A 25442-nucleotide genomic window follows, 5' to 3' on the forward strand; every position below is an offset into this window, starting at 1 on the left:
CACACGACAAGAACGCCGTCGCCATGCTCAAATCCCAACCCCACCACCACCCCATCACATCGTCGCATTCCTCACCACCCCATCTACCCCCCTCACAAGCAAAGGCGGCATCTCCTCCGGACTCCGCCCATTCCGATACTGCCACAACCTACTCAGCTCCTTCACCTTAACCCTCACCCCTTCCCTATTCTTCCTCCCCTTCAACAAACCCAAACTACTCGCCCTCCTCTCCAACACCGGACTAACACTATGCACCTCCACCTCCTCATCATCACCATCATCATCATCCTCACTCCCCCCCTCCCCCACCCGATCCCTCCCGGTCCCATCCCCCCCGCCCCCCACCAAAACCACACTCTCCATAAACTCATTCCCGTCCTCCTCCGCACCCCACGGCACCCCGCGCTCATCCCGCACCAACCGCCCCGTCACCACATCCCGCCGCAGCGGGAACATGCCGTCGAGGTAGTGCTGGACCATCTGGTGGCCGCCGCGCAGGCTGGTGCGCGCGAAGACGCGCCCGATGAAGCGCGGGATGACCTGCGAGGAAGGCGCCGACGTCGCGAAGTGCAGCACCCCCCAGAGGGCCACGAAGTCGGTCGTGTGCGCGTAGTGCTCGATGTGCCCGATCGCGCGGTCCGAGAGGTGGGAGGGGTGCGGGGAGGTGGTGGAGCCGGTGAGGGAGGGTTGTTGGGGGAGGGTGGGGGGGTTGGGTTTGGTGGGGTTGCGGTTGCGGCGGCGGTTGGGGTTGGGTGTGGTGGTGTTGGCTGAGTGGTTGTTGAATGGCTCTGCGTCGGAAGAACCGGAACTGGAGCTGGAGTCGGAGGTAAGTTGGTTCTTGGGTTGGGGCAGGCGGAGGCGGGGGATCGGAGCTTTCCGGTCGTCGTGCGCCAGTCTGATAGAATCGATACACGCCGCGAGCGGATTGCGCCTAGCGAGGTTTTGTATGCGGATATGGCGGTGCGGGTTGTTGAAGTGGTTGGCGGCGTTGCCGAAGGTGTAGACTTCCAGTTTGGAGAGCAGGTCTTGTGGGAGTTCCTGAAGCAGCCAGTCCAGAATCAGGCTGCCCTCAATCCCACCCTGCGAATGAAGCACAAAGATGACTTTGGAGTACTGCGGGTTGTAGAGCTTCTGCTTGATAATCTGGTAGCAGACGCGCACATCTTTGGTAGCGTAGCCCCAGTTGCGCTGGATAAGGCACTCGACAACGTCGAACAGGATGCCGGAACTGGATTGGATGTAGTGAGTATGGGCATTGGATGGCTGGATCAAGTATGCCTTACGTCTTGTTGTGAATACCAAGAATCGGCCGCTTGAAGGTAACAGCCAGACGGTCGAGGTTGCTCTGCATCCAATGTGACCTGGGCCAAGTCAGTCGAAACTCCATTGCGGCATTCTGGCAACCTACCCTGCGGCCACTCCGTTGATGTAAATCCACTGCTCGTGGGCATGCTCAGGTAGTTCTGGCGCGTACTTGGGGTCTGAGTGATACTCAACCCCCTCGCCATTGAGCAGCGAGTATAGAATTCTGTTGGCCAGGAAAAAGAGGGTAACCAGGAGAATGGTGGTCCAGACGGGAAGCACAACCAAGGCCGGAAGCGCTACGAGGCCAGCCAGCTGCACCACGCACAGCACAACGTGAACAGCAATAGCCCAAGCATTTCCCCAGGTACACGAGAGCTCACTCAGCTCGGCCGAGTCGGTAGGCGAAAGAGGCCACAGGATGTAGGGGATGGCCCAGAAGAACTTGAAGAAGTTGTAGATATCCCAGGCCATGAGCTTCCACGGCATGTCGGTGTAGCCATAGTTGATGACGGATCGGCCCCCTATCTGAGATCCAAAGAAGCGGATGTTGCTGTCTGTGCCGTTGGTATTGTTATTAGGGTTGACCGTATCTGGCCTTGTCGGCGGTGGTGGGGGTTGTGCGGCTTGTGCCATGGTGAGGTTGGCCTTCGAAAGGGAAACTAGTTTCCGTTCTTCCTGGTGTTCCCTCGCCTCGGCCCGCGACGGGCGGTTAACGGCTGGGGCAACTGTTATTTAAAGTTTCGAGTTTCCAGGTTTCCAGTTAGTAGGTAGCCACACCGAGTCTGTTGACCCTGCTCACATGCGGGCCTCTTGGGTGTCAGCAGGATGGCTGAGGAGGCTTGGCGTCTTCGAGACAGCATCCTGTTGCCTGGAAGGGTTACGATTGGTGGCTGGGCGCACCTACAGGGCTGAGAGGGTCGCTCCCGGGACGCTAAATGCAACCGTTGGCGACCTAAACAAAACGGCATGCAATGCCAGCGGCAATGCAGCATTGCGGCAGTCGCGATCGCAGCAAATCACACTCGCCTCCCATTCCGGTTTGCCGTGCCAAGGCATGAAGCTAAGGCCGAGTCTGTACATAGGTACGTACCATAGCGCGCTAGACGGGGGCTGGAAAATGATCACAGTGACCGTCATACCGGTGCAAAATGATTACGACCTATGTCTGATGCCTGACGGACGTCATCTCAAAATGGATTTGCAATTGTCATGAATGACCATAAGGGCGGCCAGGGAGGCTGCAGTCGGAGGCGCGGGACGCGCCGACAACCAATCGCTTAAGGAGCCAATCATGGCAGTGTCACGATTATCACTGGTGATGAAGGTGATAATCACCAAGGTCACTGGTGATCGGGGTGATAACCCGGACGTTATCACCAATATCACCAGTGACAGGAGTGATAACAGTATGTATATAGTCACTCGTTCTGGAGAGCTCTGGGAGTTCTCCAGTTAGCAATCACAACTACAGTTCGCTACAAGCTCGCAAGCCTACTGTTGAGACAAGTCTATTGTTGTGCACCTTTTGGCTGCACCGAACCTAAGCATCCTCGAGAGATTACCTTCAACGAAGCTGAACCCTAACAGGATAGGATCCTGGACAGGTTCGTCACATCACGGTACCCATTTTCCAGTGTTAAATCCATTTTGAAAAAGTCAAATCCATCTTGGCACTGGAAAATCTTGACAGTGATCATTTTGAAACCACGCCCCAGCGCGCTATGGTAGTTGTACAGGCCGCACCAGTGACACGCGATCGCGTGCTCTCCAATAAGACATCATTTCTGAAGACAGTGTCGATGAATGGTGTTCGATGAGTGGTGGTCGGCGTGGAGGGAATCGATCCGCAGTCCCACGCAAGAAGACGGGTGCGCTGCTGCCATCGCTTGTTCCACTTCGACCTACTCTGAAGTCTGCTCATGTCACAACATACTAAGAGAAGAAAACCATCACGGTCATCAAATTCCCAGAATGAGGATGTGGTTGTGGATTGTGTTTTGGTGTGGTGGCACCATGGGCAAAAGAGGCCCACTCGCCACTCAGTCAAACCAGGGTTGGGGTTAAGCATAACTCTTTGATAAGATAAACATTTTCGACACTTTTTTACGGTACAGCACTTTCTTTGCAACCCAGTTGTCGACTTGAAGAAACAATCCACCGACAAATTACACCATGGGCAAGAATAGGAAATCCAAGAGGCAGCTGATCCGCGACGAGAAGCGCGCCAAGAAGCGTGACCGCGACCTCGCCGACGACGAAGAGCGCTCCGCAAAGCGCCAGCGACATCACGATGACGACGCGGCCGACGGCAGTAACCAATTCGAGCAGTCCAACGATTTCTACACCCTAGACCCCAATGCTGACTTCATCCCCTTCGATGATGAAGAGCAACCTCAAAATGGCGCACCGACCCACCGTGCCCGTGGTGGCAACTTTGAGCGCGAGTTCTTTGGCATGCTGGCCGAGGAGGAGCAGGAATATTTCCGCCACGCCGACGAATTACTCGAGTTGAACGACTTCCCCTCAGCCGAGGACCGCCACGTATTCCTCCAGAGTGTCTACCGCGAGGCCCGTGGCAAGGAGCTCAAGCTGGCCAGTAGTCAGTCATGCTCGCGCTTGATGGAGCGTCTGATCTTGCTATCCGACGCTAAGCAGAAAAAAAGCCTGTTCGGCGCCTTTGGAGGACACTTCATGACGCTTGTGACTCACCGCTTCGCGAGTCATTGCTGCGAGAAGCTGTTTTTGATGAGCGCCCCGATCGTGACGGCCGAGTTGAGTGGGGAAGCGGAGAGCGGGGAAGCGGACAATGACGTGGAGATGGGGGACGCCGGTGAAGAAGTGGCGGCCGAGGTTGCCGAGGCGATGAAGATGTCCATGGAGGACTTGTTCATGTTGACCCTGGACGAGTTCGAAGAACACCTGTCCTTTTTGCTATCCGATCGGTACGGGTCCCATGCACTGAGAGTGCTGCTGGTGGTGCTGTCGGGGAGGCCACTGGCCCAAGCGGGGACCAAGTCACTCCTTCAAGGCAAGAGCAAGGAGTACGTCACAGTGGAGGGCGCATCTCACATGACGAGCGAGCTCAACTCCCAAGCCAGGGCGGTGCCGTCGTCATTTTCCACGGCGATACAGAAAATCATTGGGGACTCGACGGCTACTCTAGATTCGACGGCGCTGCGAGTGCTCGCCAAGCACCCCACCGGTAACCCTACGCTACAGCTCTTGCTAGAACTGGAGCTATCCTTGTCATCAAAGTCGAAAAAGGCACCTCAGCCAAAGAAGGAAGAGGCCGACAAGGCTGCCGAGGGTGAGAGCCAGGATAGCGTAGTGTCCCTGCTCGACAGGCTTGTCCCTGATGCCCCGGCCTCCTTCAGCGACGACAAGTCGCAGGCGTGCGAGTTTGTAAACGGCATGCTCTATGACCCGATTGGGTCACGCCTCCTCGAGACTTTGATCGCCCACTGCCCGGGCAAAGTCTTCAAGGGCCTGCTGGCCAACATCTTTGGACCTAGAATCCAGAGCCTGCTCCGGAACGACATTGCCTCGTACCCGGCCATCAAAGTCCTCAACCGTTTGAGCAAGGAAGATCTTGCGGATGCCGTGCAAAAGTCACTCCCCGAAATCCCGTCCTTTGTCGAGAAAGGGCGGCTCAATGTCATCAAGACCCTCTTCGAGCGTTGCAATGTTCGTGGCGCCACCGCCGAGCTTGGCACCCTTCTCCAGGCCCTCACGACGGCATGCGGCGGCAACTGGAAGCACATCATCCCCAAGCTCTGCCTCCTCGCCGAACCCGAGCCGGAGCCCGAATCCAAAGAAAAGAAATTCCAAACGCCCGAGGCCAAAAGCAAAGGCGCCCTCCTATCCCACGGCAGCCAAGTAGTCTCAACCCTACTCACCATCCCCGGCCAGCCCACCAAAGCAATCCAGCAATCCCTCCTATCCCTCTCCTCACCCCAGCTCCTCCGCATGGTCGCCGCCTCATCAGCGACCGCAGCCATCCTCACAAAAGCGCTCGCCACTCCACCTCAAATCCCGCATTTCCACAAGCTCCTCGTCGCGGGGCTGCTCCCCAACATCTACGCCATCGCCACCTCCCAGCACGGCAACGCCCTCGTCAACGAGATCATCTCGGTCCCATCCAAGGGGGACGCCACGACGGCGGTTGTGCCGTTCCACCTGAAGGAGAACATCATGGCCCAGCTGGAGCGCCACGAGCACGAGCTGCGCGAGACGTGGCTCGGGAGGAACGTGTGGCGCACGTGGAGGGGAGACTTGTGGAGTCATCGGCGGCATGACTGGGTGAGGTGGGCAAAGGAGACGGATCCCGAGGGGGCGCGGGTCGCGGCGATGCCTAAGTTGAAGAATGAGGGGGAGGAGAAGAAGGCGGCGGCGGCTTGGGGGTCTGGGAGGACGAAGCAGGAGGTTGAGGAGGAGGAAGAGGTGGTTGAGGGAGATGTGATGGATGTTGAGAATGGGGTGGGTGTTGAAGTTGATGGTGGGGATGAGGTGGAACCCCCTGTAGAGTCTACGGTGGACGACATACAAGAGAAGAAAGCCAAAAAGGAGAAAAAGGAAAAGAAAGAGAAAAAGGACAAGAAGGAGAAGAAAGAAAAGAAGGTAAAAGGCGATGGTGGCGAAGAGGTGGCAAAGGAGAAGAAGAAAAAGAAGGACAAGAAAAAGGCAACTGTCGAGGTGGAAGAGTCCGCTTAGCAGCTTTCGACTGTAGGCTACAGCTGTTAGTAGGAGCGGGTATGATACCCAGAACGAGCCCTGAAAGGGGATATAGAATATAAACCACACTTGTCATTAACAGCGCGATGCAGCAAGCTCCCTTGCCCTCCTTTGAGCTTCTAACAAGGTATCCATTGTCGGGGTATTTAGGACTCGAGGAACAATGGCCCAGCTGGGCGGGTCTAAGGGCTGAGTCATCTATTGTGTAGGGTAGCCCTGCAACAATGGCCCATTCTGGCGGGTGCGCCGTCCGGACGGGAGGCCTTGGAAGTACCAAGCACTTTGTGACCTTTTTTCTCACATGGACCACATGGACCTTCCAACCTGTCAACCCTTGCGGAGCTGGTCCCCGGTCCATCGATGGATGACCACAGCAGCGCCCCTGCCACAAGACCCTCGGGCAAGCCTTGAACCTTGAACTCCTTTTCGCCTCGATTCCAACCGAAAAAAAAACCCTCTGAAAACCCGCCCCAAATCCCCGATTAAGCGAGCGCAACTCTTCCTCCGACTCGACTCTGCCGATCCGATCATACATACAATAAGATCGACGCTCCGCATTTCCGTGCATCTGCATCCCGCACGTGCCCCTCAACCATTCTCCCGGCTTTCGGCTGGCCTTCAGATCGGCATCCGTTGTATGGCGCTCTCTGGTGACGCATAATGCACACATACCTAGTGTAACTACCGAGCCGCATACTTAAGTTGCCCCTTGACGCTCCATAGTACTACTCGAAACGCTCCAAGAAAGCTGCATCCCCCGATCCAACGCGCGCTTACCACCGTTCTCTTACGACGGCAACTCCTGTCCCCGCAACCGATAACCGATTACGTCTACTTAGCTACAACATCATATCGCATCCGAGATCGCGGCATGGCACATCTTCCCCGGTTCCACCGGCGCAAAAAGGATGGCGCCGCACCGACAGTAATGACTAACGATCTCCCTGGCAAGACGACGCCTCCGCCGGGCGATCTACCGCCTGGATCACCGAAGCGTTCATTTCAGAAGCTCAGCCCTTTTCGGGTGTTTCAGCGTTCGTCGGCCAAGCGAGCGCGGGACTCGCCGCCCGCCTCGCTTCCGCACTCCCCGGCCGCAGCGCCACTGCCCGCCGGGGATTATGCCGATGGGCGCCCGGTCTCGCCCATGTCGTTGAAGACGAATCCCGCTAGCGACGAGGTGCAGAAGCCGATCAACCCGCCAAAGATGCCCGCATTCCTAGACCTGAGCCGCGAAGGTGGGTTCTTTCCGACACCATCCCCATGTGCTATCACTCGGCTAACACCATGAAACCCAGAAATCGAAAACAAATTCTCCGAACTCGTCTGGCGTGAGCGTAACAGGCTGATGCAGTCAGTCACCAACCCGTCGCCGAACTTCCGATGGGCCCGTATGGCGGGGCCCCACCTAAAGATCCTCGACCGGTACCTCAACATCCAGCCGTGGCAGAACAATCGGGTCAAGTTGCAAGTCCCCGAGGGACACTTGGACTACATCAATGCGTCGCCCATAGTCCTGGACCCGTCTTCATGCCTCACGTCCGACAGCCGCACCAGCGCGGGCAGAGAGCCGGGCCGATACATCGCCATGCAGGGGCCGAAGCAGACATCCACAGACCACACCTGGCGGATGGTGGTGGAACAGCTCGAGAGCCCCGGTGTGATCGTTATGCTGACGGAAACGCATGATGGCATGCTAGAAAAGTGTTTCCCTTACTTCCCGCGCAGCCGAGACCACCCCCCGATCGAGGTCAACGAGCACGACGAGTTCGGCGACGGCTTCCGGGCAACAGTCCGGTGCGAGGGCATGGAAGAAACCCCGGCCGGCGATGCGATCGAGCTACGGAAACTCGTCATCCGCGTCTACTCGCAGCCGCAGCAAGACGCCGCCGTTCCGACAGGGACGGAACTCCCCAACCCCCAGACCACCGAGGACGCCGACGCCGACACCAAGATGGGATCCCCCTCCGACGCAGCCGCGCGCTCCCCTCCCCCAGAGGACGAAAACGACAACGACAACGAACCCGGAACCAAAGACCCCTCACCACCACTCCCACCCCAAGACCCAACAACAACAACAACAACGACACCCCCTTACTACGAAAAGACCGTCTACCACCTCCTATACAAGAAATGGCCCGACTTCGGTGTGCCCTCCCTCGCGGACCTGGACTCCTTCTTCACGCTGATGCGCCTCTCGCGCGAGCTCAACCACTCCCCCGCCAGCCCGCGCATCGTGCACTGCAGCGCCGGCGTTGGCCGCTCCGGCACCTTTATCGCCCTCGAGCACCTCATGCGCGAGCTCGACGCCGGCGTGCTCGAGCGCTATGACGAGCGCGCCGTTGAGGCCGCCGCCGTACCCCTCGCGCCGTCATCTGAGGGGGGTGGTGGTGGTGGTGGTGGTGGTGGTGATAGTGATCAGGACTCGCCCGGGTCTGGGTCTAGGAGTGGGAGTGAGAGTGCCAGTGGTGATAGTGATCAGGACTCGCCCGGTTCTGGGCCTAGGAGTGGCTCGAATAGTCCCGTGCTGAGGCTGCAGGGGCAAGGGGAGGATCTCATTTTCGAGACGGTCAACCAGCTGCGCGAGCAGCGCCGCACCATGGTGCAGGCCGAGGCGCAGTATCTGTTCCTTTACCAGGTCCTGCGGCAGTTGTGGTTGGAGAAGTATACGCCGGAAATGGAGGAGGGTGGTCGGCGCGGGGATGGGGAGCCGGCTGTGAAGAAGTTGGAGGTTGATCCTTTTGCGGATTGAGGTCGGGGTTTGGGGTTTCTATAGGTCGGCTGGGCCGCCATATTCTTTCTTTTTTTCTTGTTCCTTTGCTTTTTCGGCCTTCTCTACAGGTACGGGGGGGGGGGGGGGGTTTAATATATAGAGGTTGCGTGGGGAGGATGGCATTCATTGACTGAAAGTCACCGTGGTATTTCTTAGCATCGCTGGAGTGGTAAGTGGTTGGCGGGTGCATACAGGTCTAGGGGCATATATAGACTTTATTTGGAGTGGCATTCCTTTCTTTCTCGTCTCTAGCGGGAGGGTTATCATAGCATACAGCATCGGCGGCGCATCAACTCGCTGCGGTGGGAGGACGGGGTTGGAGTCTATAGCGGCGGCAATAAATACATTTGGGAGATGATTGCTATCTCTACTGCTCTTTTGGTATAGCTCAATGTTTTGTCCTTGCGTCTCTCCGAGGGCCGAGGTTGTGTCCTTAGATATATAGCCCGTTATGTCTATCATCTGATGTTGTCCCGTGAAAGACCATGCTAATTTATACCGTCTTCTTTATTCGTATTTAGGTACGTATAGCAGCTTTTGCTTTCCCTTCCGACGTGATCCGGTGCCAAGCTCCCTTGCCCTCCTTTGAGCTTCTGACTAGGACGTACGTGCCCTGCACGTTGCTTTGTAGCATTCGCACCCGCGGACTTTGTTGTCTCTTTCACTCAGAGCTATGATGCTTCCCCGCCTGCATATCGCATATCCTAGGACTTACAAGCGAGTCATGCTCTAGCACGTGGGCTGTTGGGTCTATCAGTTCACATCAACTGAAGCAGAGAGCTGAGGCTCTTTATAAGAGGGGAGCTTTATTGGTAATGGGTTTTGTCTGAACCGGGTCCTTGAAGATGGTATATAAAAGGCAGATACACCTCGGAGGAAGATGATACAACACGACCGCCCAGCTGGATCGAGAGATCATACGGACGGACCACCGAGCCCATCCATCAACAACAACAACAACAACAACAACAACAACAACAAACAATACACCACCCCACCAACCACCCGACCTCACCTCCCGATCCTCACTCAACCTCCTGAACCTCCCTACCTCCAGCACTCACGTCACACCTTCCACAACCTTCCACCACCACCCCCACACAAGGAGGAGATCATCCCCCAACCAACCACCGCCAACCCACCAACAGCACCTCCCGACCGCTCGTCACCAGCGAAGCGATGCCCCGCTCAGGCTACGACATCTCCAGCTGGGACGGCGCCCCTGTACAGACACACCCGGCGTCAGACAAGCCAAACAACACAGCAAGCATCAGCAGCGAGTAGCAAGACGGGTGGTGGTGGAGGTGGTGGAGGTGGTGGGGATGGATGGGGGTGCGGATAGGGATGGTGATGGTGATGGTGATGGGGGTGCGGAGGGGGATGGTGACGAGGGTGCTACGCGGGGGATGGTGACGAGGGTGCTACGCGGGGGATCGGTACGTCTGCTCTTTCGCCTCGTCTTCTCTCCTATCCTATTCCTATGATTCTTCTCTTGTTGTTGCCGCTCCCGGCTGGCGATGATGACGTGGCAGGGGGACTGTGCGTGGGGGGCCAGCGCTGATGGCGTGCTTGTGATCTCTAGGTGGCTAAGGAGAGGGGGGAAGAGGTTGAGAGCCTAAATAACGCCGTAGTGCAGGGTGGGGAGGGGGGGTGTCTAGCTAGGGGGTCACCGATGCGGAGGGGTAGCTGTGGGCTGATATGACGGATAACAGTGACGATAGCATCACGATGGGAATGGCCCCAAGCTCGGACGGTTCGAATCACATCGAATACCAATGTGAGGGCAAGATAGACCCACAAACTTCACCTGATGTCTTGAGAATCATGAGAGTTATAAGGTAACACTTGTGCTCATTATTTCCCTCTCGAACTTATTAATTACACAATCTCCCCTGACTTTTCACGTCGGCGGGCTGACCTATTGATTCCACCTCTCAAAAAGAGCCTTTCCTTCTGGAGGTATCATTTTCCTTCTGACTGTATCATTTTCCTTCTGGTGGTATCATTTCCTTCTAGTGGTATCATTTCCTTCTGGTGGTATCATTTCCTTCCGGTGGTATCATGTATATGAAGTTGTACTAGTATACTCATATCTGTAGTGCTGTCGACTACCGTACCTGCATACCGTATATATAACCTTGCTGTCCGGATCTCTCCAACCTCACGCTACCAAACAAGGGATTTATAAGAAGGAATGTTGTGAAGCTATTAAGCATTACTAACTAATTCCACATAATACCAGATTAGGGCGTCGTTCATCTGTAAGGTGCTTGCCCAAACATACGCCTGCCCAAAGCCACCCATGCCATCTCCAAACCCAACTAACTTTAGCTCAGTACCTCCGAACTCCTCTAAACTATGCAAAACATCCGGGTATCGCCCTTTTCCCCTCCTTCTAACAAACGCCTCTAGATATTAACCCCAGAATGGCAACACCAGGGAACCACAAAACATCTTTCACCTTGAAGCATTACTCTCCATCCAAGTTCCACCTTGAAGCATTACTCCCCATCCAAGCTTCACCTTGAAGCATTACTCCCCATCCAAGTTCACCCAGTCCTCCCACCGCTCCACGGGCGGCTGTTCCACGCGACCGAGAGCCGACTCGAGGCTCGGATCGATCATCTCCTCGAATAAACCACCGGTGGCAACAGCAATGTCCTCCGGCAGCGGCGGCAGCGGCATCGAGCGCGGCGACACCGGCGACACCAGCACCGACGGCGGGACCGGCCCCGATCGCGGCACCACCCGGCGGGACATCGAGGGTCCGGGAGGCCAGCCCGCCTGACCACCGGCACCGGCGCCATTGGTAAGACGGTAAGTAGTACCGTCGCCGGCGGCAGTACGAACATCACCAACAAACAGCGGCGCCTGGGGACCGGGACCGGGATGGGGACCCTGCCCCGCAAAACCCACCACCCCAACAGCGCCAGCAGCACTTCCCAACCCAAAGCCCGCCTGCCCAGCAACGACACCGACACCAACGCCGCCACCGCTCATGGGTTGTGACCCATACCCAGCAGCACCGCCCACGTCGTCGAAGGGGGACGTGAACTGGGGTGGTGGGTAGGCGACGGCGGGTGGGAGGGGGCGCGGCTGGGCGAGGATGGGCGGGAAGGGAGACGAGGATGAGGGTTGGGGTGGGTGGGGATGCCCGGGGTGGTGGGGGTGGGGGTGGGGACAGTAGGGGAGGCCGCGCATGGGGGGCTCACCCGACAGAGGCGAGATCCCCGTCATGGGGGGAGCGGCCGAGACAGCTGGGAGGGGCGGGGGTGGCGGGAGGGCGGGGCCAGCCTGGGAGTGCAGGTTGGTCGTGTCTGAGAGGGCACGACGCCTGTATGTGTACTCCCGGTAGCCGGGAAATGACTCGTCGAAGGCGGCCTCCACCTTCGCGAAGTGGTCGTCCCCAGCGATGGCGGGCACGGTGGCGCGACGGGGTACGCGAGCGTCGTCCTCGCTCTCGTACTGCTCATCGCCCAGGACGGCCTCCCGCGTTATCCGGAGATGTTTCCCCGTCAGATCGAAGTGCGTCTCGGACGCTTTCCTCGCCGACTCCAGGCGGTCCTCCAGGTCCCGGCCGGCCCGACGCGAGGCGCCGACATACGCCCGTTCCGTATGCTGTACCGGGTGAGACTGTCAGGAGAGGCCGGTGATGGGACAGGAAACGGGGTGTGTTCATACCTGGGTTGGGGCTTTCTTCTCTCCCTTTGTCACTTTGTTTGCCGCTTTCCTTGCCGGTTTACTGGCCTTGGATGGAAGCGAGCGACGGGTTGTTTGGGCCGCGGCTGCGGCTGCGGCGTGGGACTGGGAGTTTGTCCGAAGAGGAGATTGTGCTTCCATCTCCTCTAATCTTCTAACCGGACTAATAAAAAGGAAAAGGAAGTGAAAGGTGTGTCTGCCGGTTTGACAGACCTAACAAAAGGGAAGTGAAGGATGTGTCTGACACCTGGACAGAGCTAAGAGAAGGAAAGGGAAGGGTGTAACCGTGTATCTGACACTGACTTGGACAGACCTAGGAAAAGGGAAGTGAAAAGGAAGAGTGTGTCCGACAGTGGCTTGGACAGAGCTAGGAAATGGGAAGTGAAGTGTGTGTCTGTCGGACAATTGGACAGAAAGATACAAGAGTTACGGAAGAAGGAGAAGAAGGAGAGGGAGAGGGTAGTTGCCTGGTTGCTTTTAAGTAGCAATTTTGGGGATTTTGGAAGCTGCCAGTGGTGGGCAGGTGATTTAGCGTGTCTGTTTACTTGCATATGGCAAGTGGAACTTGCGTGCTAGGTTGCTTTCCCTTCCTGCCCTGACAGCCAAATCGGTGGCATATCTTGATTCTCGATCTACCCCCACGATCTCGATCTGGCGCGGTAGGTGCCCGGGGACTCCATGTTAGTTAGGTAGTAGGTATGCGATGAATAACAAGGAAGACAAACTCGAGCATGCCACTCTTCCTTAGCAGCTTGGGTGAGTTAAACAAGATATGATAGAAAACGGTACGAATGACTGGTCATTAGGTAATTTACAATTGGAATTATCCATTTTGGGTTTATTTTGCTGCTTTAATTAGTGATGGACATGATGAAGATGATGGAAGTCTGGCGCGTCTTGGGCGGTTGCGAGCCCCGACTGGACTGCAGATGGAAGCAGGTTGCTTAACGGCGTACGAAGTAACGCTATGGCCTTCCATGTGAATCTCCCCTGGGCCGTGATTAGTTATTCGTCTTCCCAATTGGCTCACGGAGGTTGTGGGTCCAACGGCTCCCTGCCGACGTCAGACGGGATGTTCTAGGCCATCGGGCCCTGCAGGTCGGTGGAGAGCGACACCACCATCTCTCTGCAATCCATCAACCCTTATCCGCTTAACGAATACGTTAGAATTGGAGGCAAAATGTCGGGGAATTGGATAGCTTCGTCTTTGGAAGAATTGCTATAGAAGACTGCCCGTCACAAACGGTGCGCCCTCTTTGGTGGTGATTTGTGGTGGTGAGCATGTTCAACCACCTGTTAGATTCGTAAGAATGACGTAGTAATTAACTATCATTAGCAACTAACTGGAATAGGTAGGGAAGTTGACGAGACGAACTCCCGTTGTCCTTAGCCCCACACTTAATGGAACCCTGGCGAGCTGGGAAATGGTGTTATTATTGCTTTGCGCTTGATGCATGGCGAAGCCGAACCTCTCCGTCCGCAGTGCGTGTGAGGAACTAATGCAACCCGTGCAATCCGTGTTGCCGTTCATGGATGTGCTCTAAACTCATTACACAGTAGTTAGGCATCTGGCTCGGCTGGCTCTCGGGTCCACTTGGCCAGGGGCAATTGCGGGAGACCGGACCGCGCATCATCGAAGCTTTACCTGGTCGCGTTCCTTGTCGCGTCGGCGGGCAGAGCACAGAAGCAATTGACCGAAAAACTGGAGGCCACGCTCAAAAAGTCGTTTTTAATCAATCGAATCTCTTTGAAGCTCTCGAAGGCCCTCCGCCCCCTCTTCTCATCTTTTACCGGAGCTTTTCGCCCGGAGCATCGGAGGCCAGCGGGGCATCGCTCTCGGTTGTTAGGTACCTCTCAAACGGTCCGCCTGCCCAATCAAGGGATCCCCCATCTTTCTAGAATGCAGCTTTCCAAGGATACCCCGCTATTTTGTTTGGTTGTCTCCACACCGAAGACAGCTCAGAAGCTTTAGCATTCGCATTTCCCGACTGGGCTGCCAACTTCTGGGATGCGCACGTCTGCGCTGCTGCGGTATACCCAATCTAGCAATTGCGATTGAGCCGTCAACATGGTACCCGTCGCGGATATGCCGCCGGCCATGAAACCTGAAAAAAAGAGGAGGTTGGGGGACAAATGGATAGCTCCGCGGTGCTAAGCCCAGCTCCCAGGCTTTGTGGAATCCCATGTTTCCCTGTATGGCATTGTGCGGATGCCAAGCCCCGCCACTTCTTGCTTGCATCTACACTACTTCGTACTTTTCAACCGTGTATGTACATACCTATGTAGTTACTCGTCGGGCCTGCGAACCTAATCGGCGATCTAATTGGCATGCATGTACTGGTGGCCATTCCATTTGGCCACTGCTCGGATCCGAATCAACGTCTCCGAATGTTCCCGATGGTCGGATCGCCGATTTCGTAGGCCCGGACGAGTACCTAGGTAAGCTTCAAGAAGACCCAGGACCAAACAAGATGGAAGGTTTGGCGATCCCTAACGCCGAAACTTGCTAGGCAACTGGAATCAGCGAACATTTCCACGTGACACCAAACGAAGATCGCGTGGGCTGCCGATCGATCCTCAAAGCTCCCGACCACAAGCGCCCCCCAAACGTCAGCTGCATGTTCGGCGGTCGTGCAGAAACAGCGCCCTCCTGTTCTTGTCACCCTCACTGATGCGATGGGATGTAGTATCAAGGGCTGTTCCGCGCTGTCGGTATTACCAGCCCGCCAAAAGCTGCCAATGTTTTCAAAGACAGGCGGATATATACAGTGTATATCCTACGCAACACCACCTGCGGTCCTCCCTCAAAGCCAAGAAACAATTCGATCCCGGTATCCGAATCCCATGACCTCATTGGGATCCCTTACCAGATAGAACCGATTCTTACGTGGTACCGTTGAGTGTTTCCCTCGTACCTCTGCACGTGGCCATCCCACAACCCGTCAAAGAACAAACCAAACCCTCACCCTCTGTGCCCTGTGATACCCTAACCCTAAGCCAAAAAACCTTCTCCACACCACCCACAACACCATAACACTTTTTTGTTAGTTATCCAAAAGGCAATTGATATACGGGCAGGGCACAATTGATACACGGGCAGGGCGTTATCCGGGCAGGGCAATGCAGAACCTCCTATTGGCTCAAATTTTCCGACAGCTGTCACCACTTCCCCGCTCAAAGATCTTGTCGTGCTTACATTCGCTCACTTAAAGCCGGGCCTGGTAAGGCCAGCTTAACATGGTGCATTGGTCTCGCGGGGATCGGGAAATCGAGGGAGAGAAATATCTCGGAGTCGTTGCGCAGTTCCCACCAGGGCTCGTCTAACCCTTGGGATCCATGGGGTCGGGGTATTGTCGTGAAATGTGCCGGAGGATTGGTCGCAAAGAGATTGTACAAGGCGTTGTCGTCGCCATAGCCGTACCATTCCTCAGGGTCCGGCCCTAAGCTGCTGTTTGAAGACAGTGGCCTGGTCTGCTCGCGCGCATCGGAGGTATCGCGTCGGAGTCGCTTTTGGAGTTGGGATTGCGCTTCATCCAGGCCGGCAATATCTTGTCTTGTTCGGGATCGCTTTCGGGAGCTGTTGAAAAAGCGAGGCATTATGGGATTGATAGACATGCGAAGACAAGACGATGCTTTGACGTCGGTTGGAGTTGGCAGACCACTGGCAGCTGGCAAATCTGGAGAGAATGCGGCAAGATTTTGATGGGGCAACCCCTGCTTAACAGAAGTTTTTGAGCCAATAGGAGGTTCTGCATTGCCCTGCCCGGATAACGCCCTGCCCGTGTATCAATTGTGCCCTGCCCGTATATCAATTGCCATCCAAAAAAGTTTAAAAAAAAAAAACCGCAAAAAAGAGAGGCAATCACTGCCGGGAATTGAGCCCGACGTGGGGGTCGAACCCACAACCTTGAGATCTGAGATTACGTGAGATAATTAAGAGTCTCACGCTCTACCGATTGAGCTAGCCGGGCAGGCTAGTTGTGTGTTGGAGAGGACTGCCAGTCAAGCAGTAAAACAATGCGGGGGAAGGTGCGCCACCTAGGGCTTGAGTTCCTGCCACACCACGATGATCACGAGAAGGATTGTTTATTACGCCATTCTATTCCCAGCCAATTTTCGAACCCTTTTCAATGCCGATTTCAAGTTGGTTATCTCATTTTTGTTCGGCGGAATAAGACCACTGCACGTCGTGACATTCGTCCCGGACCCAGGCGCTTGGGATCCCGATATGACCAAGTGAATGTATGAGTTGAGGTGGCCAAACGGGACAACCTATCGGCTGAACCACATCTCTCCTCTCGCCTCATCATACACAGTCCAATATCAACGGCAACTAACCCCGGTACTTTTGCAATCAAGCCTACATGCATGCAGCATCATACCCAGAAGTGGCGTGATGTTAAGCCCCATCGTCTGTGAGACATACCTGCCTACATTACATATGTACATCACATGCCATGCAGCCCTCGCATCCGCCACCATATTTGATAACCAACCAACGACCACCGATCCCGATTCCACGTGGCCCAGATCCAGAACCACAAGGAGCGTCAAACGACGTCTTGTTGGTCACCCAACCAAACGCCTCACGGACCTGGATCACAGAGACCGCCTCGACACACACCAATCGCCGAGGGAGCGATACAATAAACACATGCAGGTCACTGACAGCCCATGAACGAGAATCGGTGGCATCTATCTATCATTCCCCCTTATCTGTCTGTAGACTACTTCCAAGAACAACCCAACAAGAATGGTATCAATAAGAATAAAACGTCACAGTCAACAAGTACCCAAACCACACACATAACAACCCCTCGGAACATCATCATAATCACCACCTAGCCAAAACCGAAGCAAATCCATCCGAATCCATCGTGCATCACAGAACAAAACAAGACATATCTCATCGCACCTAGACCCGCCACCTTGCCACAGGAAACGACCATAGGACAGGACACGACGACAAGGACAGGCCGCCGCAGCAGCAGAACACAAGCAAAGGAACCCTTCTCCCCTCCCCTCCCCGAGACGGCCCAAGAGACGAAACGAACATCAACAAAAAGACCATTCCGTGAACGTTATTCTTCCCCTCCCCTCCCCCAAAAAGGAGATAAGACAGCGGGCCGCCCCGGACCAGCCGAATCACCGCACCTGCCTGCCTGCCTGCCTGCAAATTACACAATCCGCCCTCCCAACCCATTCAACCACCATAAAAAAAAAGACCTTATCGTATCACATCCCCCCTATCCCCCCTTTCCGTCCCCTACCCTAGCCGTAGCTAAAAGTAGTAGCCCCCTCCTCGTGCGCCCTCGCTTTCATCTTCGGTCCCCTCATTATTATCGCACGGCCAACCCAACCCGCCCAACTCCATCCGCCCAATCCCTCCTTCGCTGCGCATCACATCTCTTCATACCAACCCACCAACCAAACCACCCAACTCCCCCTTCACCCCCATCCACACACCCCCTCACCCCCCAGGCGTTCATTCCCATTCCATTGCATTCCATTAATCAGGAGAGTGAAGAGATTCCTGGTAAGTCCATCCCATTCATAGGACGAGGAAGTTGTTTCGAAGCCGTGAGCAAACCCGGCGAACCACGCCAAAGGCGATGACATCGACACATTCAGACCGATGGCAGCGCTGCGCAGTCTGAAAAGGTTCGAGATAGGTTTCTTTCCCTCCTCGTCCCGTATTTTCATCGATAAAGAAGCCAGAGCCAGAGCCAAAGCCAAAACCAAACGCGATTGGCGAGAGGAGGGGAAAATAAAAAATAAAAGGAAAAGAAAATCAACGCGGGGAAAAAAACAGACAAACAAGCAGGCGACAGTGGTATCAAGGAGGTGCCGTACCGTGCAAGGGCCGGCACGCCAACAATAACAGCAAGAGGACGACGGATCAAACCCAACCAACAACAAAAGAAAAAAAAAAAAAGAAGAGACCATCCTCCCCCCATAGCCTTCCAGCCAACCCAACCACCCAACCCGCCAGCCAACCAACCCACCTACCGACCGGCCGCTTAGAAAACAAATGAAGAAAGAAAAACGCCGATTAACGAGGCAGGTAGAAGCCCGCCCTCGCGCTACCCAGTCTCCAAGCCAAAAGTTCATTACACGAGCCTACCGCGCCGGGACCGCGACACAGTAGAAGCAGTAGTAGCAGTAGTAGTGGTCAAGCCGCGGGGAACGACGGGCGCCCTACCACCCCTTCTTCCGGGCAAACCGCTTGTTGAGCAGCGCGAGCACCTTGGGCACGTTGAACTGGACGTACTCCAGGTCGAGATCGTCCTGGTTGTCTTTCTGCATCTCCAGGAGGTCGTCCAGCTTCAGGTCGAGCTCGAGCAACCCGCGGTTGCGTCCTACGTAGACACTGTTAGCGGAAACGGTTCGGGGTAGGATATATGAAGCGGTACTGGGAACTCACCTTTGTAGTGCAGCGAAATAACAAATGTCCCCGGCAGCGGGCTGGTGAAGTTGAAGTAGATGTTGGCGCGCCGGTTGTCGGGAACGTTGCTCTTCTGGATCACGCCCTCCTTCTCAAGTTGCTGGTGCGTGAACTTGTACGGGCCTAGCACCTGCTGCTTCTGCTGCTTGCGGCGGGTGCCCTCGCTCTGGCCGCGGACGTTGTGCAGGTAGTTCTTGTACGTCTCGAGCTGGCCGACCAGGTACGAGTTGTGGTCGCGGATGGTCTTGTACACCTCGTCGAGCTTCTGCGTCTCGGTCAACACACCCTCTTTGAGCGAGCCGAGATGCTGCAGTTCCTGCTCCACTTCGTCCCGCAGGAGACTGAATCCGTCGCTCTTATCGACGACCCGGAGCTCCTGCAGCTGGCTGAGCAATTCCATCGCCCGGATACCCTTGCGCACCATGACGGCGTCGTTCTTAGACGTTGCGGCGGCGTCAGCGATGCGTTCAAGACGCAGCGGCCGCTTCGCTACCGATGACGTTGCCGGGATCGTTCGTAAGATCTGCACGAAGATGGACTTTGCTTCCATGAAGAATACCTCCTCTTGGGTGATGTCTAGCGCCGCCGTGAGATCATCGATAGCGGTCTCCCACTTGCTGTATAGCGGGAGGTTGACCACCCTGTTCTCCTTCCGCGGCACCTGAGCCGGTGCGCCGGCGAGCTCCGCCATGATGATAGCAAGGTGGGAGTTCTCGTCCTTACAAAGCTCTCCGGTGTGCTTCTCGATCAGGGAGTGCATGGCGTAGATTTCGTTGAGGGTGATGGACAGCTCGAGGTCCTTCTTGGAGAGGGCCACATAGTTGTCCATCTCGAGGCTTTCATAAAAGTCCTGCACCTCGCACAGGTCCAGCATGAACTTGTTGACCCGGTCCTTGTTCTGGTGGATGAAGGGTTGCAGCTTGGCCATGTACGGTTCCTTGGCGTACGACGGCTTGTTAGCCAAGTTCTGCAACATCTTGGCGATGAGCGTCAACGTCCTCCTCGGGCGGTCGGCCGGCGTCCCATCAATGAGCATGTATGACTTTGGCGTGACGATGGCCGGGTTGATGAAGCGGAGGAAGAAAAAGCCGCCGATCAGAGTGCAGATGATCTGGTCGTTCGCATCCGGGTATTTCCTCTTGGTCAGGCTCCGAATCTGCTTGCAGATCCACCGGATGCCATAGGGCGCCTCCTCTAGGCCTTCGATAATAGTCGTCAGGAATCCGTTGGCGATTTCGGTGAGCATGGTTAGGCGCGGCTCAATAATGGCTTGAACCTGTGGGTTCTCGGCCGCCTGTTCCTGGGTAATGCCCTTGGGCAACGATGCGGGCAGACTTCCAGTGTCCTGTTCGATCTGCTCGATCATGCGCTCGTAAACCTTGAGCGGGTTGATCTCCAAATCCAGATCCTTGAGTTCGATCAGGCTGTTGATTCTGTTGGCTAACACCGACTTCAAGAAGCTCTGGCCCGGCCCTCTCCTCGTGTATGTTGTCATCATCCGCGAAACGGGGGTGTTTGCGCGCAGAAGCGACGAGTACTCAGGGGTGTTGTCGAACTGGTAGGTAAGGACGGACTGTGGCAGGGTGTTAGCAAGGGTAGCGCTATGCGAGCCGAAGGCCACGTACCTGGAACATGGTCAACAACAGATGCTCTTCCCGGCTTTCGTACTGATTCCCGTAGATGGTGAACATGACGGTCTGGAGGAGCGAATCAATCTCGGACATGGAAACTAGCCGGCAGAGATGGGCGATGTGTCTAGGCTCCGACTGCAGCAGGAACATCAAGTTTCCGTATTTTTGCGTCTTGTCGTCGTTCGGAAAGGCACCCTCCTGCATCTCAGTGGCGTCTTCAAGGTGACTTGCGACTTCGTTTTGCTGCAGAAACGTCAGTACAGGAGAACCCAAGGCACCGAAAGGGATCGGACGAACCTCTTCCAAAGCCATCCGGTTTTGGATCAGCAGAGCGATGCGGGAGTCAAGGTAGCGAACATCCTTCTCGAGAACAAAGTTCTTCTTGGACTGCGACGAGATCTTGGATTTCAAATCCCTCAAAACCTTTTGTGCTGCAATGCAGTCAATATAATGCCCATCATTGGCCCGGTACGCTGTGTATCAAAACCCACCTTTGGCAAGCTCGTCTTCAATGACCAGGTCGGATTCATTGGCTGACATGGACATATAGAGGGCGGACATGGAGTACCGCTTTGACTGGCGGGCAGACCGCGAGCCATCGTAGGAGGACATGGTGTTCTGGCGGGATATGGGTTGGAATGAAGAAGACGAAGCGGTTGAAGCCCGAGAAGGTGTCTGTAACATGACAGACATGTTGGCGGGTGCCGTCGCAGGCGATCAGAGAAGGTCAGGCTGCCAGGCCCGAAGCCTCTCAAGATGGAATTGGCGGGAAGTAGGCAGTTGCCAAGGGGCGCGACCGTGTTCTTTGATGTCGAGTGCGTTCTTTTAAGGTGCGATGTGCGGGAGGATAGGGATGGGCTCGGCGTGGACTTGGTTGCTCGACACGTCTCAAGGAAGCTTTGACGGTCGCAGTTTGAGCGGTGCTATGCGCCAATTGACTCGGGAGAGGTCGGGGATTGTCCGGTATTAAATTCGGAGTCGAGCGATAGGTTCGGATAGGGATAGAGTTTGGAGAGAGGAATTGGTCGAAAACACCAAATGATCGGAGGCTTTGTTCGCGCTCTCGGCTGGAGTGGTTCGTGCTCGGCCCAACAAGGGGGTCTCAGTGCTCGTCAGTGGGGCAGAAGGAGCGCCACAAAGGGGAGGAGCGTAGGAGCGAAGAGAGTCCAAGACGTGGAGAGCAACGGTTTGCTTCTCCAGGGGAAAAAAATGCCGGACTGGAATGTGTCGCGCAGATGAGAGGGGGGCAGGCTCGAAGTGCCTGATTAAGTGCAGCCTGGTGTGTGTCGTTGGCTGCAAGAGTTGGTGAGGGAGGGTGAGATAGGTGGTGAATGGATGAACGACGGGAGTGCGAACTCTGCGTGTCTCGACGCTCGGGCGAGCGTGGGAGGGTGGTTCATGGGTGGGTGGGTGTGCGTCAGGGGTGTGGTGGGCCCGCCGCAAAACTTCCGGTTGGGGTGAACCTGAAAGCGCACTGTGCAGCCAAAGCGATACGACTCTTGTCCGCCGGCGTAGTAAATTGGGGGGCGCTGGTATATGACTTGGAGCAAGGTAAGGGAATTGGGGGAGAAAGGGATTGCCTCGCCTGGCTTAAAGGTTGCGTGGCCGGTTTAGGTACTTGTAGAGCGGCTGATGGAGATTGATTTCTGAAATAGGCACATCCATACCACGGGCATTGTCTAAAGGGAGAACTGTGATCCTGGACCTGTCGCGGGTGCCGGCATATTACCTGGACGGCCATCCCAGGGGTCAAACAGTGAAGCCGAGAGAAACTTCCAAGCACAACAAAGTATTCGTAATTCGCTCAATAGCATAATGGGATACAAGAACAATAGAACCGATAATTACGAGAAAGTGGGGGGTCCGCGTTGCAAAAACTTCTGGGTTGCTGCTTCGATCGCGCTGCTCCTCTCCTCCATGTTTGTAAGGGTTGGCCGAATTGAGCCTTCTCTTTCCGGCACTCTTATTAGTCGTTCCTGCCCTGACTACCTCTATCGCGCTAGTACTCTCTGCCTCTCGTCCTTCAGCTGACATTCATACTCAGCTGATTAGTATATATTTGCTTCTTAATCTGATCTCGGTTTTGTTGTTGGCATCCTCCTCCCTCACCCCTTCTCCTTTGCTTTCCCCGTTGACTTGTGCGAACTGGCCGAGTCTGTCACCCAAACAGGGACTCCATGCTGGCGAGGTTGGCCCTGGGACCTGCATGACAGAACGGAGAATGGAGCGCCAAGACAAACGGTTCGGCGCTAGACACAGTGCGGGCGGGGAGCGACGCACCCCTGTCCTCAAGTGGACCGTTCGTCCGTGGGAGGAAAGAGGCAAAAACCAAAGAACGCAACAGAGGTTCGAGAGGATAGAAACCCCGTTATCTGGAGCGGAAGAGAAGCGGGAAACGAGATGAAATCAAATCATGAGTGCGACAAGGAAAGCGGGAAGGGATTCGAATACTTGTCCGTGAACGGCCACAGACAATCGGCCGTGTTTCAACTCAAACAGCCCAGCCTTCGGTCCTTGGCATCAGCTCGTCCTCAACCGCTTTCAAACATCGGGTTTGTGTGGCACCTGACAGAAAGGAATGTCAAATGATATTCTGGAGTACGAGCCACATTTCTCAGTATACCGCGAGCTGATATTACCACGCCGTCTCGAAGCCTCCTGCCGCCTGGAAACAAGGCGGCTGGTTAACTCTCTGGCCAAAAACAGCCGAGCTCTAAGTGGAGGGAGGTGCCGCCGAAACCTTCGACCAGAGGAACGAAAAGAAAGCCATTCGAAAGCCCAGTGTCTAGGTACTTTTTATTTGACTCGGGGTTTTTTTTTCTTTTTTTCTTTTTCTTCTATTTATTTGCTCGGCTTCCTTGACATCCTTGTTTTTTTTTTACTTGTTCTGTCTTGATTCCTTGCTCCCCTTTCGTGTTGGCTTTTTTTAGTCAAAGTGTGCACACCCATTCCATGCCATCCCATGTCGCGCAATCAAGGGCCCCAGTACCCCATCAGCCATCGGCACTAGTAAGTTACAGGCATTAGCGCTGCTCGGCTCCCACGGGATGCCCAGGGATCGCTCTGATCAACCTGCTCAACGGCGGCCTTCCCGGGACAAAGAGCATTCGATCAAGGAACGGCGTGCTGCATTGGGCGTTGCGTCCCTGACTAGCGATGCAACAAGAGGAATCGAGGTGGTGTTTCGGGACCTTGCGGGAAGGGGCAAAGCCATGTGAGAGCTACCGAATGGAGACAGCCGGATGGGGCCACCAATCCATGTGACAAGGGGAAGAAGCCAAACGATTGGCCAAGCCGGTAGACCCCCAGCCCTCCCACATTCGAACCTGCCAGGGGCAGAAAGGCATTGCCCCTCCATTCGTTGTTGCAGCCCTCCGAACCGAACACACTCAACAAGAAAGGGTGGAGGCTTGGGTCAGCAACGCGCGGTTGGGACGATCCGAATGGCCATGCCAGAATCCAACGGCTCTAGGCTGGCGAATTTCGACGCCCTTGGTATTGGATATTAGCGGGCGGCTAAGGCGCGTGGCGGCAGCGGCAAATCGGCCGGCAAGACCCCTCCTATTTCGGGTGAGGGAGGTGTGATGCAACTTGAGGGCTCACACCCCGCAGTGGATTCTGAACCACACCCACAGGGGCACTGGCGGGGAACCCGCACCTTGCAGGGCAATTTATCTGTGGGGGATCTCATCTTACAGATCACTATCAACAACAATGGCGACGGCTTCACCCGAAAACCACGGAACATGACACCAGAGACCTGATCGAGTAGCTCTTGCGATTGCTTCTGCGGATTCCCGATGAAATAAAATTGTTTCGTCGCTCGGGCCGTCTGGACTGCGACAAAGCGCGATGCGTACAGCCGACGCTGGATGAGCATGATGATGCGCCAAGTTTGGCTTAGCCAAATGTCTCGTGTTTCTCTCGAACGGGTTTCAGATCGACGGTTTCTACTTATAGAAAAGCATGCGGATCGTGAATGGCGGCCGGTGTGATTATTTGCATCTCGGCCAGGAGAGAAGCAATGTCGGGAATCTGGACTTGTATGTAGATAAGTTGCAACTGGTATGCGAAATCTTGACGCTGAGGAAAAAGCAACCCCATCATCTCCACCTTCGCAACCCATGGACGGGAGCCAAGCAGCACAGTTCCTCAATAGGATGATAAGACAGCGAATCTGTTGAGCTTATTTCTCGCCTCTCGGCCTCGTACTTTTTTTTGTGTCTGGCCAGTGTCAGACAAGCCAGAAAGTCAAACAGTCAGACCAGGAAGGCACAATATGTGGCGGCGCAACAACTGAGCCAAGGATGGGGGACGGCTCGGGAACTAGCCCTCATTGGTTCAGCCACGGCATCATCACACGGCCCAGGGCTGCAGGTGCCGGCGTCGACCAGCACACGGGCATCGGCGTTGCCCAACAAGCCAATCATGCTTCGCAGTCCACTCATCCCCCGTCATCCTTCCCAGAGCCTCGGGACGGTCAAGCAGCATCAGTCACGATCGTTATTTCAATGGTCGGCATTACGCCGTCCGCCGAGCTGAGCCTGAGTGTGGGAAGGAGAGACAATCTTCACACATTTGAGTCGGGCTTCATCTTATCCCCGGCTCACAACAACTCGAGACAACCAGCTCGTATGACGGCTCGGACACGAGGACGGACGAAGACGCCGTCGCAGTCCCGAGACGTTGGGCCATGTCGTTATGTAGGTCTCTACCACCACAGCTGTCAAAATGCCGGCCCCAGTCGTACCGGCTGTGGTGCCAATGAGGTACAGAGATTCTGTAACCGACACCCAAGCACAACTTCGGTCCCGGCGGGTGTGGTTGCACCACCTCTGCTTTGAAGTTTCTCGACGATTTT

The 25442-nt window shown here is 55.5% G+C and overlaps 8 protein-coding genes and 1 non-coding gene across 9 annotated transcripts; 3 read left to right on the forward strand and 6 right to left on the reverse strand.

Annotated features, from left to right (window-relative positions):
* Positions 1-54: 54 nt before the first annotated feature.
* Positions 55-2165, reverse strand: F5144DRAFT_595672 (uncharacterized protein; the record flags this gene model as incomplete). The annotated part of the gene is made up of 4 exons (XM_066790720.1): positions 55-1228; positions 1284-1361; positions 1409-1859; positions 2105-2165. 4 exons carry the CDS (start codon positions 2163-2165, stop codon positions 55-57), a joined length of 1764 nt encoding a protein of 587 aa, XP_066640257.1.
* A 1312-nt stretch (positions 2166-3477) lies between these two features.
* Positions 3478-6015, forward strand: F5144DRAFT_495600 (armadillo-type protein; the record flags this gene model as incomplete). Its single annotated transcript, XM_066786110.1, has 2 exons — positions 3478-5274; positions 5404-6015. The coding sequence occupies 2 exons, from the start codon at positions 3478-3480 to the stop codon at positions 6013-6015; spliced, it is 2409 nt and encodes an 802-aa protein (XP_066640258.1).
* Positions 6016-6803: 788 nt separating this feature from the next.
* F5144DRAFT_364856 (protein-tyrosine phosphatase-like protein) lies at positions 6804-8883 on the forward strand. The gene is made up of 2 exons (XM_066784422.1): positions 6804-7271; positions 7332-8883. The coding sequence occupies exons 1-2, from the start codon at positions 6908-6910 to the stop codon at positions 8783-8785; spliced, it is 1818 nt and encodes a 605-aa protein (XP_066640259.1). The 5' UTR covers positions 6804-6907; the 3' UTR covers positions 8786-8883.
* A 680-nt stretch (positions 8884-9563) lies between these two features.
* F5144DRAFT_364869 (uncharacterized protein) lies at positions 9564-10211 on the forward strand. Its single transcript, XM_066784423.1, has one exon. The coding sequence runs from the start codon at positions 9687-9689 to the stop codon at positions 10146-10148; it is 462 nt and encodes a 153-aa protein (XP_066640260.1). The 5' UTR covers positions 9564-9686; the 3' UTR covers positions 10149-10211.
* A 1127-nt stretch (positions 10212-11338) lies between these two features.
* F5144DRAFT_551056 (uncharacterized protein) lies at positions 11339-12646 on the reverse strand (the record flags this gene model as incomplete). The annotated part of the gene is made up of 2 exons (XM_066787675.1): positions 11339-12439; positions 12488-12646. 2 exons carry the CDS (start codon positions 12644-12646, stop codon positions 11339-11341), a joined length of 1260 nt encoding a protein of 419 aa, XP_066640261.1.
* Positions 12647-16383: 3737 nt separating this feature from the next.
* Positions 16384-16476, reverse strand: F5144DRAFT_t160. Its single transcript has one exon. It is a non-coding gene; the product is annotated as a tRNA-Lys (tRNA).
* Positions 16477-17830: 1354 nt separating this feature from the next.
* F5144DRAFT_364929 (uncharacterized protein) lies at positions 17831-18740 on the reverse strand. Its single transcript, XM_066784424.1, has one exon. The coding sequence runs from the start codon at positions 18614-18616 to the stop codon at positions 17954-17956; it is 663 nt and encodes a 220-aa protein (XP_066640262.1). The 5' UTR covers positions 18617-18740; the 3' UTR covers positions 17831-17953.
* F5144DRAFT_364945 (Rho GTPase activation protein) lies at positions 18583-21410 on the reverse strand. Its single transcript, XM_066784425.1, has 5 exons — positions 21073-21410; positions 20879-21012; positions 20576-20824; positions 18930-20523; positions 18583-18864 (listed from the first exon to the last, which is right to left on the reverse strand). The coding sequence occupies exons 1-5, from the start codon at positions 21272-21274 to the stop codon at positions 18704-18706; spliced, it is 2340 nt and encodes a 779-aa protein (XP_066640263.1). The 5' UTR covers positions 21275-21410; the 3' UTR covers positions 18583-18703.
* Positions 21411-24086: 2676 nt separating this feature from the next.
* On the reverse strand, positions 24087-24461 carry F5144DRAFT_497524 (uncharacterized protein; the record flags this gene model as incomplete). The annotated part of the gene is made up of 2 exons (XM_066786211.1): positions 24087-24256; positions 24320-24461. 2 exons carry the CDS (start codon positions 24459-24461, stop codon positions 24087-24089), a joined length of 312 nt encoding a protein of 103 aa, XP_066640264.1.
* Positions 24462-25442: the final 981 nt, after the last annotated feature.

The sequence above is a fragment of the Chaetomium tenue genome, assembly GCF_020726465.1.
Source record: "Chaetomium tenue strain MPI-SDFR-AT-0079 chromosome Unknown F5144scaffold_6, whole genome shotgun sequence".
NCBI classification, from domain to species: Eukaryota; Fungi; Ascomycota; class Sordariomycetes; order Sordariales; family Chaetomiaceae; genus Chaetomium; species Chaetomium tenue.